Genomic DNA, 13,487 nt, shown 5'->3' on the forward strand with positions numbered 1-13,487 from the left:
CATCATCATTCATATTTTTGTTGGGGCAGATCATCTTTGACAAAAATGTCATCCTTTTCTGTTCTCATTTCTGTGGGTTTTAAGAAAGTTCTTAACCGAACGAGCATTTCTTCACACATATTTACTACAAAGTAACATTTAGGCTCCTATAAAACAATGTGTTTGTGAATGAGTACTAGCATTCTGTCTATTCAATGAGTCAAACTCTCTTTATACTACACAAACAATTTTTATTTCATGGTGTTTACCCATTTGTGTCAGCAAGCTGGTCAGCAGCTCTGCTGAGCCACATGTCTGTCTTGCCCCTTTTGCCAGCTCCTGGCATCTCTTGGAGCTGATTGACTTGTGAGTGGAGGGTTTCCTCTGAGTTGAAAAGCAGCCAGGTGGTGGAGAGCCGCCACTGGGATTCTCCTACCGCTTGCTTGTAATTACAATTGTTTGGCCATGGTCCAGCACGCTTCTGTGTTCAGACAAGCTGCAGCTGCTGTAATAACCCTCCAAAAGCTGGTATCAACCCAGTCAACCAAACGGCTGTGCTACAGCATTCTGGGGAAAAAAAAAAAAAAAAAAAAAAGAAAAAAAATTTAAAATTTCCAAGATTTTTACCAAACAGTGTTTGTAAATTAGGTATTTCTTTGGAACTAACATAGATTTGTGGCTCTTCTCTTAACTTTCTGCCTGAAGAACTGATATCTGAAGATGACTGAAATAAAAATTCGTACAGGAACTATTTATTGTTTATCATTAATAATGAATGACTATAGTAACTAAAAACTGTAAACTGCGAATTAATTCCAGAGTGGAATTTCTGGTTTTAGTTTTACATGCAAATGATTAGGGCAAACTTGCACTTTGAAAGTGTAGCAGCAAACTGAGCTGGTTTAATTTCTGTCCGCTTGAACTGTGTATTTGTATCAGCTGTATATTCATTTGTTCAGCATTACTACTATTGCTTTCTGTTTGGTTCTGCTTCCTTGCATTTAGCTGAGATTAAAATGTTTTCTCTATTATGTTTTATTTTCTGCTTATGGACAAAATAGCATATCAGTATTACAGTAGTCTGTTCAAACACCTGTTACGTTAAATCTTATTTTTGCTCCAATTACTGTCATCCCTATGTAGTATCAGGAGAAACAAGCTCTTCTACTCTTTGCAGGAGGTGTCACAATAAAGAAGCAGTCCCGTCACCGAGTCATCATCCAGCTCCCTGCCAACAGTGGTCGAGAGTGCCCAGACTCTTTGTTTGAGGAAAAGGAATGTGAAGCTTCTCCCATGTGCCATAGCTACAGGTACTGTGAATCAGGAGAGACAACTCAGACATGATTTTTCAACTTGTACTACTACTAGAGTTTGCTGAATTCTACTTCTTAACAGGAGGTGGCTCTCTGGTGGTAGATGTGCCATCCCTGGAGACGTCCAAGGCCAGGCTGGATGTGGTTCTGGGCAACCTGATCTGGTTGAAGATGTCCCTGCTCATTGCAGGGGGAGTTGGGCTTGATGACCTTTGAAGTTCTTTTCCAATTCAAACTATTCTATGATCCTATGATTCTAATATGTATTAGGTAGAAAAATAGGATTCATAGCTACTATATCAAGCTTTCAGAGCAGAATATAGACTTAGTTGGGCCCATAGTGAATTGCCGGTTCATTTTGTTCCGGTTTCTTTGCAGGAGCATTGCAACAATTAAGAATTATTTTCCAGGATAAATATTTCCTAGCAACGACTTTGACATTCCATACCATTAAAAAAAAAAAAATCTTACCTTCTAAACTATCCAAAGCATTGACATGCAGCATTATCTGTTTAGGAGAGCTGAGTCGTATGCCACACACTGCCATGCATTGTATCCTCTATCTGTCCATCCTGTCAGCCCTGAGATAGTCCACAGTTGATCATATCCTCTAATAGACAAAATTGTTTGTGTTGACCTGATCTTCACCAGAGAATGCTGAGAACTGTTCCAGCAGGTGGGGATCTCCAGCCTAACTGCATAAGGAAATTTTCAGGCAGTTCCATAGTATCCATCTGAGCAGTGTGGGAGGGCCTAGATATATGACAAGATTTGGCTGTTGGCACAATCAAAATATAGAAAATTCTGATGCAGTTGGTTGGATTTACTTGACACAATTTTAAAAATTCCTTTTATTTTTTTTGATGAATAATGAATATCAAACATGTTTTTTGGAAGCCCATGTTCTATTTCTCCCATGAAATTACTCTCTGTTGCAGAGGTGCAAATAGAATTTAATCTTATTTTAGTGAAACAAAATTGAGATTAAAGAAATACGATACTTTCATCATCTGGTACAAATTATTACTGCAAATTCATTAGGAGATCACACTGTATGTAAGTGAAAGATATGAAAGGATGTAAAAGAGCATTGGGAAACTACTAAAATCAGTACCCCAAACATCAGAGAAATATAGCTTGACAACTTTTTCTAGTTGATACCAGAGTCAGAGTTTTATCTTTTAAAATGCTGGCTCTTCCTTGTCTCTTTAGTACCTTCAGTATCAAATTTTCTTGAGCTAGTGCATTATAATGTGCTGAGCAGAAGAAAGAAAAGTTGCTAGGGAGGGGTAGATGAGGTGATTTGCATTTCATGACACAAACAAATACTAAACACATTTTCTGTCTACTTCCTTTAGCATCTTTCTGACCTATGCACATGCTGCAACAGATGGACTCATATGTTCAGCTTGGCTCATGCCTTAGTTCAGATACTGGCCCACAGAGGCAGGTTGCAATGAAACTTGAGGTGCAAAACCATTGAGATAATTATAAACATGACAGCAGCTGATGGCTTCAGCTGTGGATGTAGCGGTTTTTTTCCTCCCATTCTGAGTAATTCAGACAACTGTGGATTATTTGAGATGTGACAATAACCAGACTTGTCTGGGTTTGTTATATTTAAGGCCTAGGGTATTCTGCAGCACTAGAAGGAACTTTTTAAAAGTAGCAGTTTACATTGATGACCAAATTATTTAAGCAGCACAATACTGCATTTGTTATTAAAGTTTTTTGCATGTTCTTTTTGTCTGTGTTTTATTTTGATGTGGTCAGGGCCCATATTCACACTGTGTTGGATCTCTTGGTATGCTCCACGTTTGCCATTCAGTTACTGGAGACCCCAGGTGCTCTGGGATTGCCTAAGGCACCCTCATAGCCATTTAGACTGACTGTCCCAATACTTTGCTCTAGCTGGGGTTTCTTTTTGCTTCTGATTTCTCCTTTTGGGATAGTATTTGGAAGATGAAGCTTAGCAAAGGAATTTGTTTGTTATGAAAACTTTACCCTTGTAATCATGTCATTTGAAATTTGAGAAAACAAAACATAGATCCCAAGACTTTGCTCATCTGACCTCATCTTTGTCTCTAACTCCAAGACTTGTTTGTGGTTCAAGCAAGGCAGAATTGCTCCATTTGCTGTTGTGTTGCAAGGCATGCCTAAGGGAAGGGGAGGGGGGAAGACCTGGGAAAGAGCAAAGAAGGAAGAGAAGGAAATGCTCTGACACCTATATGAAACAGTACTTATTGCCAAAAGACACTCCCAGTACTGCATGAATCAGAAATCAGCCCTGGAGCTTTACCTCTGGACTGTATTTTCGAGACTTCAACACTTCTTTACTTCACTGAGATATGTGAAAAAAAAAGTGAAAGTGAGAAAGAGGAGAGGTTTATTAGGGCGTGCTAGTATTTAAAAGTCATCCTTATTTAATGGATCCATGTTGTTTTTATGAGATGTAAGTGTCACGTCCCTAAATCCATTTTTCAAATTTTAGTATGTCATTTTGTTGACTGGTAACATACTCTGAGCATGCTCAGGTATAAATCCATAACAAAGAAATTATTTTGTTAAATGGGTATTCAGGTCATATAATTTAATTCTTTTATATGGTATTCTCTTTTTTGAAATTTCTTTCCCACATGTTATATAAGTGTGCTAGTACTTTGTATTAATGTATAATCCTCATATTGTGGTTTGTATTCACTTTGTATTTATAAGGTAGTGTTAACGTACCTTTGTACTTCGAAATTCTTGAAAATATATATGGTTTGCTTTCTCTTTCTTACTTTACTTCCTCCTTCCTTCCCTGTGTTCTCAATGGCCTAGTCCTAAAAGATGCAAAAAAGTTAACAGGAAAGAGGGAAAAGTTTACACTATTGTTACTATTTGTCGTGAACTGTCTGTGAGCAGTTAGCATTAATAAGCAACATCTTATGGTGGTTTCTAATACTGTCTAGTACTTGTGCTGCCTCAGTTTTGATGGCTACAAGTTTAGATGGATTGTTTGCAGTTGATTGCTTCTCCCCTCATTTCAGGTGGAAGACCCACAAGTGGCGCAGGTGCCAGCTAGTACCATGGTACGTGCGCCAAGACAGTCCAGGAGCACATGAGACTTGTGGACCTGGGCTACAAGCAAGAGGTTAGACCCTTTGTTTCTGTCATTTATTCCTCAGAAATCTATAGCTGCACTAGTGTGGGAGATGCCTAGAATTTTGGCTATTATAGCCTAACATTTATTTTTATATGACTTTATACGCATTGGCAAAGGAAAATACTGAATGCTAGCAGTGTGCTTCCTAACCAGTTTCTGACAAATGTTTTATTCATAATATATCAGTGTTAATCTATCTTTAAGTATGGCTACGTTAGTCACTAATTATATGGTAGTGTTTGTTCAGTTTATTTCACTACTCTTACCTGAGGCAAGTTTGCAGGGGTGTTTCTGGAAAGTATATGCTCTTAACCAGCTGCTGGTTGGACTTCAAAATCACTGACCCTTTAAGCCCAGTGATCCATACATTTTTCCAACATTTCAACCTAATAGCAAATAATTTTTGCGCTCAGTTCCAGCTTTACTGTCACCTGTCTTCATAGAGAATTTTGTAGTTTGAACAAAATTGCATGTGTCTGACTCTGTTAAATGTAGTCAGGAGAAGGGTTTTCTTAGGTGCATTAAATAAATTCTGTGTGAAAATAATTGTAGTCCTACATACTGTGTTACAGTGGCTGAATTGCTTTGAACTACTAGTGAACCCTGAATTCCAGGGAGGTTTTTTTCTTTTGCCTTTTCTGAGTGCAAACTCCTATCCGTCAAAACAATATTGGCTCAGCAGATTGTGGAATTCCTGAGCAAGGACACTGCTAACTGCAGAAGGGAAATGTTCAGGTCATTAACTTCCTTGAAGTATTAGAGGAGGTTATGATGTACTTAAAAAAGTCATAGAGTAAATCTTCAGCTAGTACCTCCTACCACTTACTCAGTGTTGCAGGAGATCAGTTTAGGACCTACCACAGAATAAAACCTGAAGGTATTGCCTGCTAATACAAAAGACTTCTGACTGTGGTAATTCTTTCAAAGGTCTATCAGTAATGCAATCTAATTCTAGCAGCTCTGGAGAATAACATTCAGATTACACACTGAGAAAATAATATTTCTATCTTTGATGGTAGGAGTTCAGATAATACAAAATATTGTCTTGTATTTGTGTGGTAGTACCTAAATCTCTTGGCTGCCCCAAAGTCTGTTAACAAAGAAACTGTAGTGCATGCAAATTGCTTTTAAATATTCTTGTGTGTCATGAGAGTGTCTTTTTTCATAATTGTAACTCCTATCACATGCAGTACATACACATATTAAGTAATACAGGATTCTGGAATTACTGGCCATACAGTTTTCAAACCTGGTAAAACAGAATGGCAAAATTTCCTTCTGGTACTACACAGAGTTTGATCTTGCAACGGACGATGTTTTCAAGCAGTAGTCTTGCTTCTACAAGCAGATGTAATGAAAGTAGCTCTCTTGTGTAATGTGGTCAAGCAGTAGGATGAGCAATCATTAATCAAGAACTGGGGGAGCAGCTAAGCCTAAAGAAAATAGATGGGTTTGGTAGAATTCTGTCATGTTTCTGAGATCAGCTGTTAGAAAGGGAAGATTTTTGTTTGCTCCTAGTTTTTATTAAGTCTATCCAATGTATAAGTTTTATTATATAATACACAGAGGAAGTTATTTAAGTTGGATAGCCAAGTATTATCTGTGCCTCACTCTTAAGTATCTAAATCTTATCTAGCCTGTTGCAGTGATGAAAGTTACAGGCATTAAAGACAAAGCATTTTTTTTGCCCAGTATTTTTCGCATTGACATAAATGATATAAATTAACATAAAATGTAAGTTTTGAGCACAGGTATATTATGTATCGTGTCTCAGTGTTTTAATACTTGACAATATGTTGACTATATCTTTTACTTTTGTGCCTAGTAATGTAAACTGTTATTCTGAAGGAGCTAAATAAACTAGTACAGCTTTTCTTTAGATTGAGAAAAGTAAAATATTTTGTGGTTCCTTGAGCACATTTACAACAAATATGACTTGGAAGTAAAAGTTGAAGTTGAATTTCTGCATTCCCTTTCCCCTTTTACATTTCTAATTCTGCTATGAAAATAGCCATGTGTGAATTTTCAGGGAAGCACATTATTTTGTTTGGTCCTCTGCACAAGAGTTGATTTCATGCAAGGTGCCCACAGAAGGGATGCTGACCTGAAAGCAAGCATCTTGCTGACTGAGCTCTGCTCTGGATAGTATTAGGAAGATTTCACCAGTTTCTGAATGAAGACTTTGGAAGAGGTTTTGTCCCCTCTCCCTGCTAATTCTCCTGCATACTTGCCTTCTCATAAAGTTTCTACGGGCTATGGAAAATGTTGCATGATAATATATTATTAAAAATTCTTTACTATAATTATTTATTTAAAGATGATTTTGTGATGTAGATGCAGAAAAAGACTGATCTCCTATGTAAGTCCTTTTAACCACCCCAAAATCGTGAAATGCTAAACACTGAAATATGAAATCCACTTTGTATAGCATTCTGATACTTCATTTATAATGTGATACTGGAATACAGATATTTTGAACAGTACATTTAGCTGCTTGTTAGTGACTTCTGTACAAATGTTTACCAAACTGTGAAAACTGTAGACATAGAAGCATTCCTTTTCCTATTGAAATAGAGTTGTCTCTGGAATTTATGATGCTCATGAATGCAGAAATCACACATTCATCTGTTTGTGGTAATTTACTTTTGATGACAAAGTGAAACAATAATCTTGCAGAAGTAATCTCTGCCTCTGCAATGCCCTTTCATTTTTTGTTGATATAAGTAAAACAAACAGGTTAAATAAGAAAGAATGGGAATATACACCAGGGAAAAGGGTCAACTGACTATACATTTATTAGCAGTTTATTCTGAACAAAATAATCTGTTATTTTTCATACTTTAGTTAGAAAGATAATTTAATTTGAAGTAGGAAGTTGGAAATTATTAAAAATGACTGGTTAGGTGTCTGATCTTAAGAGATCTATAAGAGTCTATACGTAACGAGAGCATATGCATGCTTTGTTTTATGTCACAGCTTTACTGTTTACGTTTTTATTCTTCAGCTTTTTTATCACATTGGTCTTTCTGGGCAGAAGAGATATTTGGGTGAATCATAAAGTTTAGAACTATGATTCATTGTTAAAGACAGCTCTGTTTCTAAGTGTCTTGTATAATGAAGGTTTTGTTACAAATCATGTCAGTTTAAATGAACAAATGTCACAAAATTAGAACTTTGGTCAGTGTAGAGGAAACAATAGAAGGGTTTGGTGGGTTTTGGTTTTTGTTTTAAGAAAAGATTTTTTTTAGTTTCTTTTAAAAGAAAAATGTTTGATAGTTATTCATGCACATGATGAAGTTATTTATATCTAAACGTAAGCACAGTAACATAGCATTAATACCTAGAGCAGACAATTCATTGTTACAGTCATGAACCTTTTTGAGCAAGGCAGATAGTCACAGAATCATAGAATCAAAGAACAGTCATGACAATTGTGTTGAATTTCTATGATAAATGAAAATTTGCAATATCACTGGTAAAATGGCTTTTAACAGTGGATAGGCAGGGCAGGAATGTATTATAGAATTGCTGTAACTTTAGACTTCTAATTGTCTTTTTTTCAAAACCCTCAAGAGAGAATACTATAGGTGCATCAGCTAGGAGTTTGAAACTTCCTTTTAACACTACCCAGCAAGAGTGGGACATGTAGAGAAAAGTCATATTTTACTGCAACAGCATTTATGTTGTGTTTATTTTTGTAACTGTTTCTCCAATAAGATGAGTAAATTGACCAAATATCTTGATGAGTCACCTGAAATCTGTGAGGGACAGGCACAAAGTGCTGGTGAATACAAAATACCAATAAAAGTACAAAATCTAGAAGAGAGTAAATGCTTGATAAAACCAGGCTACTAGAATTTGATGGGGATATTGGCTATAAAACTCACTGTGAGAGGAACCTGCTGCAGATAGGGTGTGCTAAGAGATATGCTGCTTTGTATTTTTAAGGCTGGCATTTATTAGCACATAACTCCAAAGCAGTGGTATGCTCAGTAAGAGAGGTTAATGTACAAAGATTGGAATTGTGGATGGTATATGTTATGTTATGCTCATATCTTTAAAAATCTGTGTCAGTAAACCTCACATCCAATGACATCTGAAGGAACTTAAAAATAAAGTTCAAATCCCTTTTGAATCATATAGGAAGGCCTCAGAAACTTATTAAAAAACTTGTTTTGCCAGTAGCAGATTTAAGTAGGTCTTGTTGGACTACACCCCAGTGCTAGTCAAAAGGACATGTAGCAGATGAGAAGCTCGAGTGCCCAAACTGTAATTGCCTAATCACATCATGATGTATGTGAGCGGATGCACATGGTTAGGGCTACCCTACTGACAGAAAAGAGACTGTAAAAGGATGCACAGCCTGCAGTCCTTGCCACCCTAAATCTTCCTCAGAGTTTTGTAGGGGAAATGGGATAAAAATTGTGAAATCTGTCAGTGTACTCTGTAGTAGCAAGAGGAAGATTATTTGTAAAATTTAAGCAGAAGTATAAGTAACCTGGTTGTCAGAGAAAATACCTGAATAAGTGTGCTTAATATCACTGGGAATTGGCCATTACTAAAGAGCTGATCCTGAGTTCCGACTATTTTTCATTTGCAGGGTGTACACAGAGTTATTTGGAAGTGGAGCAGGGGATTGGGGAAAGCTTCCCAGGATGGCCGTGAGCACACGAGGAAGCCTTGAAGGCTAGTTTGGGCGCTGGGGAGGCTCAGAGACAGCACCAGTAGTCAAAAGCCCTTTCCTGTCACTGTGGCTAAGTACAGACAGCAGACTGCTTCTCTGGGCATTGCTTGTGGGGTGAGAGGATTTGCTCATGTGGGGGTTTCGTGCCCTGATTGAAAGCACAAGGAAGGAGACAAAATCCTGAAGGAGCGCTGTTCCTTCATGGAACTACAAACTACCGTTTAAACAGATGAGAGTGCCCTATTGTCAGATTCATATTTTAGTCACTGCAAAGGACAACAGGCAGCTTCGGTTTTTGTACTGAAGTGAGAATCATAGAATCATAGAATAGTTAGGGTTGGAAAGGACCTTGAGATCATCTAGTTCCAATCCCCCTGCCATGAGCAAGGACACCCCACACTAAACCATGCCACCCAAGGCCTCATCCAACCTGGCCTTGAACACCGCCAGGGATGGAGCATTCACAACCTCCCTGGGCAACCCATTCCAGTGCCTCACCACCCTCTCAGGAAAGAATTTCTTCCTTAGATTCAATCTAAACTTCCCCTGTTTAAGTTTGAACCCGTTACCCCTTGTCCTGTCACTACAGTCCCTGATGAATAGTCCATCCCCAGCATCCCTGTAGGCCCCCTTCAGATACTGGAAGGCTGCTATGAGGTCTCCACGCAGCTTTCTCTCCTCCAGGCTGAACAGCACCAACTTTCTCAGCCTGTCTCCATACGGGAGGTGCTCCAGTCCCCTGATCATCCTCGTGGCCCTCCTCTGGACTTGCTCCAACAATTCCATGTCCTTTTTATGTTGAGGACACCAGAACTGCACACAATACTCCAAGTGAGGTCTCACGAGAGCAGAGTAGAGGGGCAGGATCATCTCCTTCAACCTGCTGGTCATGCTCCTCTTGATGCAGCCCAGGATACGGTTGGCTTTCTGGGTTGCGAGTGCACACTGAAGCCGGCTCATGTTCATTTTCTCATCAACCAACACCCCCAAGTCCTTCTCTGCAGGGCTGCTCTGAATCTCTTCTCTGCCCAACCTGTAGCCGTGCCTGGGATTGCTCCGACCCAGGTGTAGGACCTTGCACTTGGCATGGTTAAACTTCATCAGGTTGGCATTGTCCCACCTCACAAGCGTGTCGAGGTCCCTCTGGATGGCATCCCTTCCCTCCAGCGTATCAACCGAACCACACAGCTTGGTGTCATTGGCAAACTTGCTGAGGGAGCACTCAATCCCACTGTCCATGTCACCGACAAAGATGTCACCCCTAAGTCCTTCTCTGCAGGGCTGCTCTGAATCTCTTAATATTATAACAAATACTGTAATACTTAAGAATTGAAAAAATGGTATCACACATGTTGTAAAACAAAGGATATAGAGGAAACCCGTTTATAAAACACTTTATATTTTAGCTTTAGGAGTCACTGAATCTCACATCTCAGTGAAATCTCAGTGAAGTATACTAGTGATAATAACACTGGCAAGGTTTTTATATAAACCCACACACAAAAAGGCTTGTAAAAATACAGTCTTAGTGTTTCATTATGCCAACAACAAGTATATTAGCCTGTAGTCCCCTGTGGCTTGGTGGAAATAATGCTATCAGATAAAGTTTTAATTACATCGAAGTCCCTGTCTAGAAAATTTAGACTGAAGCTTATTTCACACCTTTCTTCTGGGAGATAATAATTGTTAAATACCAAAACAATTTTGTAAGTGGTTTCCATGTAAATGTGATTGTTTTTTTAGCTGTACTCATGTTTTATGTTTTCATGTAACAATTATTTGGGCTTAATACAGTAATAGAAGTACCATGCTCTTTACATTTCCTGCTAATGTCTGTAATAAATATAACATGGTTGTATAGGCAAAATAATTAGTCTGGCACGGCATGGCTTTATAGTAGTTAAAGACACTTCTCTGTATAGTGAGCTAATCACCAACCTCAGTAATTTTTACAGAATATAATTAAAGAACCATAGATTTGATCAGAGAGGCAGGGGATGAGTTTTTGCCTGAATTAGGTTGTGAATGAAAAAAGTAACTCCAGTAACAGCAAAAGCTTTTCAGATGTATTGTAGTATTGTGTGCAGTTCTGGTGTCCTCAACATAAAAAGGACATGGAATTGTTGGAGCAAGTCCAGAGGAGGGTCATGAGGATGATCAGGGGACTGGAGCACCTCCCGTATGGAGACAGGCTGAGAAAGTTGGTGCTGTTCAGCCTGGAGAAGAGAAGGCTGCGTGGAGGCCTCATAGCAGCCTTCCAGTATCTGAAGGGGGCCTACAAGGATGCTGGGGAGGGACTATTCATCAGGAACTGTAGTGACAAGACAAGGGGTAACGGGTTCAAACTTAAACAGGGGAAGTTTAGATTGGATATAAGGAAGAAATTCTTTCCTGAGAGGGTGGTGAGGCACTGAAGTGGGTTGCCCAGGGAGGTTGTGAATGCTCCATCCTTGGTGGTGTTCAAGGCCAGGTTGGATGAGGCCTTGGGTGACATGGTTTAGTGTGGGGTGTCCCTGCCCATGGCAGGGGGATTGGAACTAGATGATCTTAAGGTCCTTTCCAAACCTAACTATTCTATGATTCTATGATTCTATGTCAAGTAAGACAATTAGCTGGCCAAAATAATGTATTAATGGAATGCATACAGTTGTCAAAATCCCAGCTTGAAGTAATGGAAAAATACCCACTCTTCAACAGTCACAAGTATAGACCTTTCAAATTAATACTTGAATTTGAATGACAGGAAAATGGAATATAGAGCAAATCATCCAAGCCTTGTCAACTAGAAGCAACACGAATAGTTATGGACAGACACTGTGAAAATTAACATTCAGGAATTGATTTAGTATGCCATGCTATCCTCTAATTCCTGTTGTTATTAAGGTAAAATATTTAGGTGTCAAGAATGAAGAGTTTTCCTGCTTTGATTGCTACAATACAACTGACAGTTAATCTGGAAAAAAAACCCAAAGTGTTAATCCTCAGGGGAGCTTCTCACCTGGGTCTGCTTGATGTAAATTAGATGCACTAATGTAAATCTGAAAAAAAATTTATGGCAAAGTGAATAACCATCCACAGAGTAATGTTTAATAACCAAGATAGATGAGGGAATGAATATTGGTTTAAATAAAAACTCAGTTTAGCTAGATAGAAAGAATGTTCTTCAGTGGACAGTGTTTATGGCCTATTAAAGGACTAGATGGAGATGCAATATGTAAAATGGATATTAAACTTTTGAAGAACGATATTAGAAGGTATTGGGTTAATCAGTTGTCCTGGTTTAGCAGTAGCAGTCATTTTTTCTACTGGTGCAGTGCTGTGTTTTGACTTTTGGCCTGGGAATAATACTGATAAAGCTGATGTTTTCAGTTGCTGGTCAGAATGTTTACCCTGAGCAAGGACTTTGTGAGTCTCATGCTCTGCCAGGGAGGAGGAGAAGCCGGGAGGAAGCAGGGACAGGACACCTGACCCAAACTAACCAAAGAGGTATTCCATACCACAGCACGTCATGCCCAGGATGTAGAACTGAGAGTGGCCTGGAAGGGCTGGAACACGGCAGGGTGGGGGCGAGGTACCGGTTGGTGAGCGGTTGTATTCTCTTGCTTGTTATTTCCTTTATCATTATTACTATTAGTGGTAGCAGTAGTGATTTGTGTTATACCTCAGTTATTAAACTGCTCTTATCTCAACCCGTGGGAGCTGCATTCTTTTGATTCTCCTCCCCGTCCCTCCAGAAGCGGAGGGAAGAAAGGTGGGGGGGGAAGTGGACTGCGTGGTTCTGATTTACGGCCTGGGCTTAAACCACGACATCAGTGGACTATCTTTTAACCCTTGGCTAAGTATAGTTTTCATTACTAAAAATGGTGGCCTATATTTCCCTGAGAAAGCTGCGAAGATAATACAGTTACTTTTGCTGATGCATGCACATGCCAAGGTCAACTAGGTTTACCTCAGGGAAACCAGTGTGTTATTAGCAGAAAATATATCACAAGAATCCAAAATCATAGCCTAGGCTTGTATTAAAAGGTACTGGTTTGACTTGTTATTTTCAAAAACAATTGTGCAATTTTAGAAATTCTATAGTAGGTACAGTAAACACATTCTTAAAATAGCTTTTTTATGGATTTTCAATTTTTAGATATCTGATTTTGCTTATTGAATCACTATAATAATATCTGAAGAAAAAAGAGTTCCCTTGAGTAAACTATACTAATAATAATAGGATTTGTCAGAATAATTGTACTAGACAATGTTGGGGTAAGTCCCCAAATAAGCAGAACTTAATGCAGTACTGAGCCTATTACAAACAGTTCTGGCAGCCCTGCTCCAAAGGGTAGTCAAGGATCAGGGAAACTGTTTGTTT

At 38.7% G+C, this 13,487-nt stretch overlaps 1 protein-coding gene across 1 annotated transcript in view; it reads left to right on the forward strand.

Annotated features, from left to right (window-relative positions):
* The window catches only part of THSD7A (thrombospondin type 1 domain containing 7A), a gene marked incomplete at its 3' end in the record, with an annotated part of 195,124 nt that overhangs the window by 139,622 nt on the left and 42,015 nt on the right, over positions 1-13,487 (forward strand). The window contains exons 11-12 of the mRNA XM_080611330.1: positions 1,157-1,289; positions 4,325-4,428. Of these exons, the coding sequence (XP_080467456.1) occupies positions 1,157-1,289; positions 4,325-4,428 (237 nt within the window). The remainder of the gene's footprint in view (positions 1-1,156; positions 1,290-4,324; positions 4,429-13,487) is intronic.

Source organism: Psittacula echo, assembly GCF_963264785.1.
Source record: "Psittacula echo genome assembly, chromosome: 2".
Lineage (NCBI taxonomy): Eukaryota > Metazoa > Chordata > Aves > Psittaciformes > Psittacidae > Psittacula > Psittacula echo.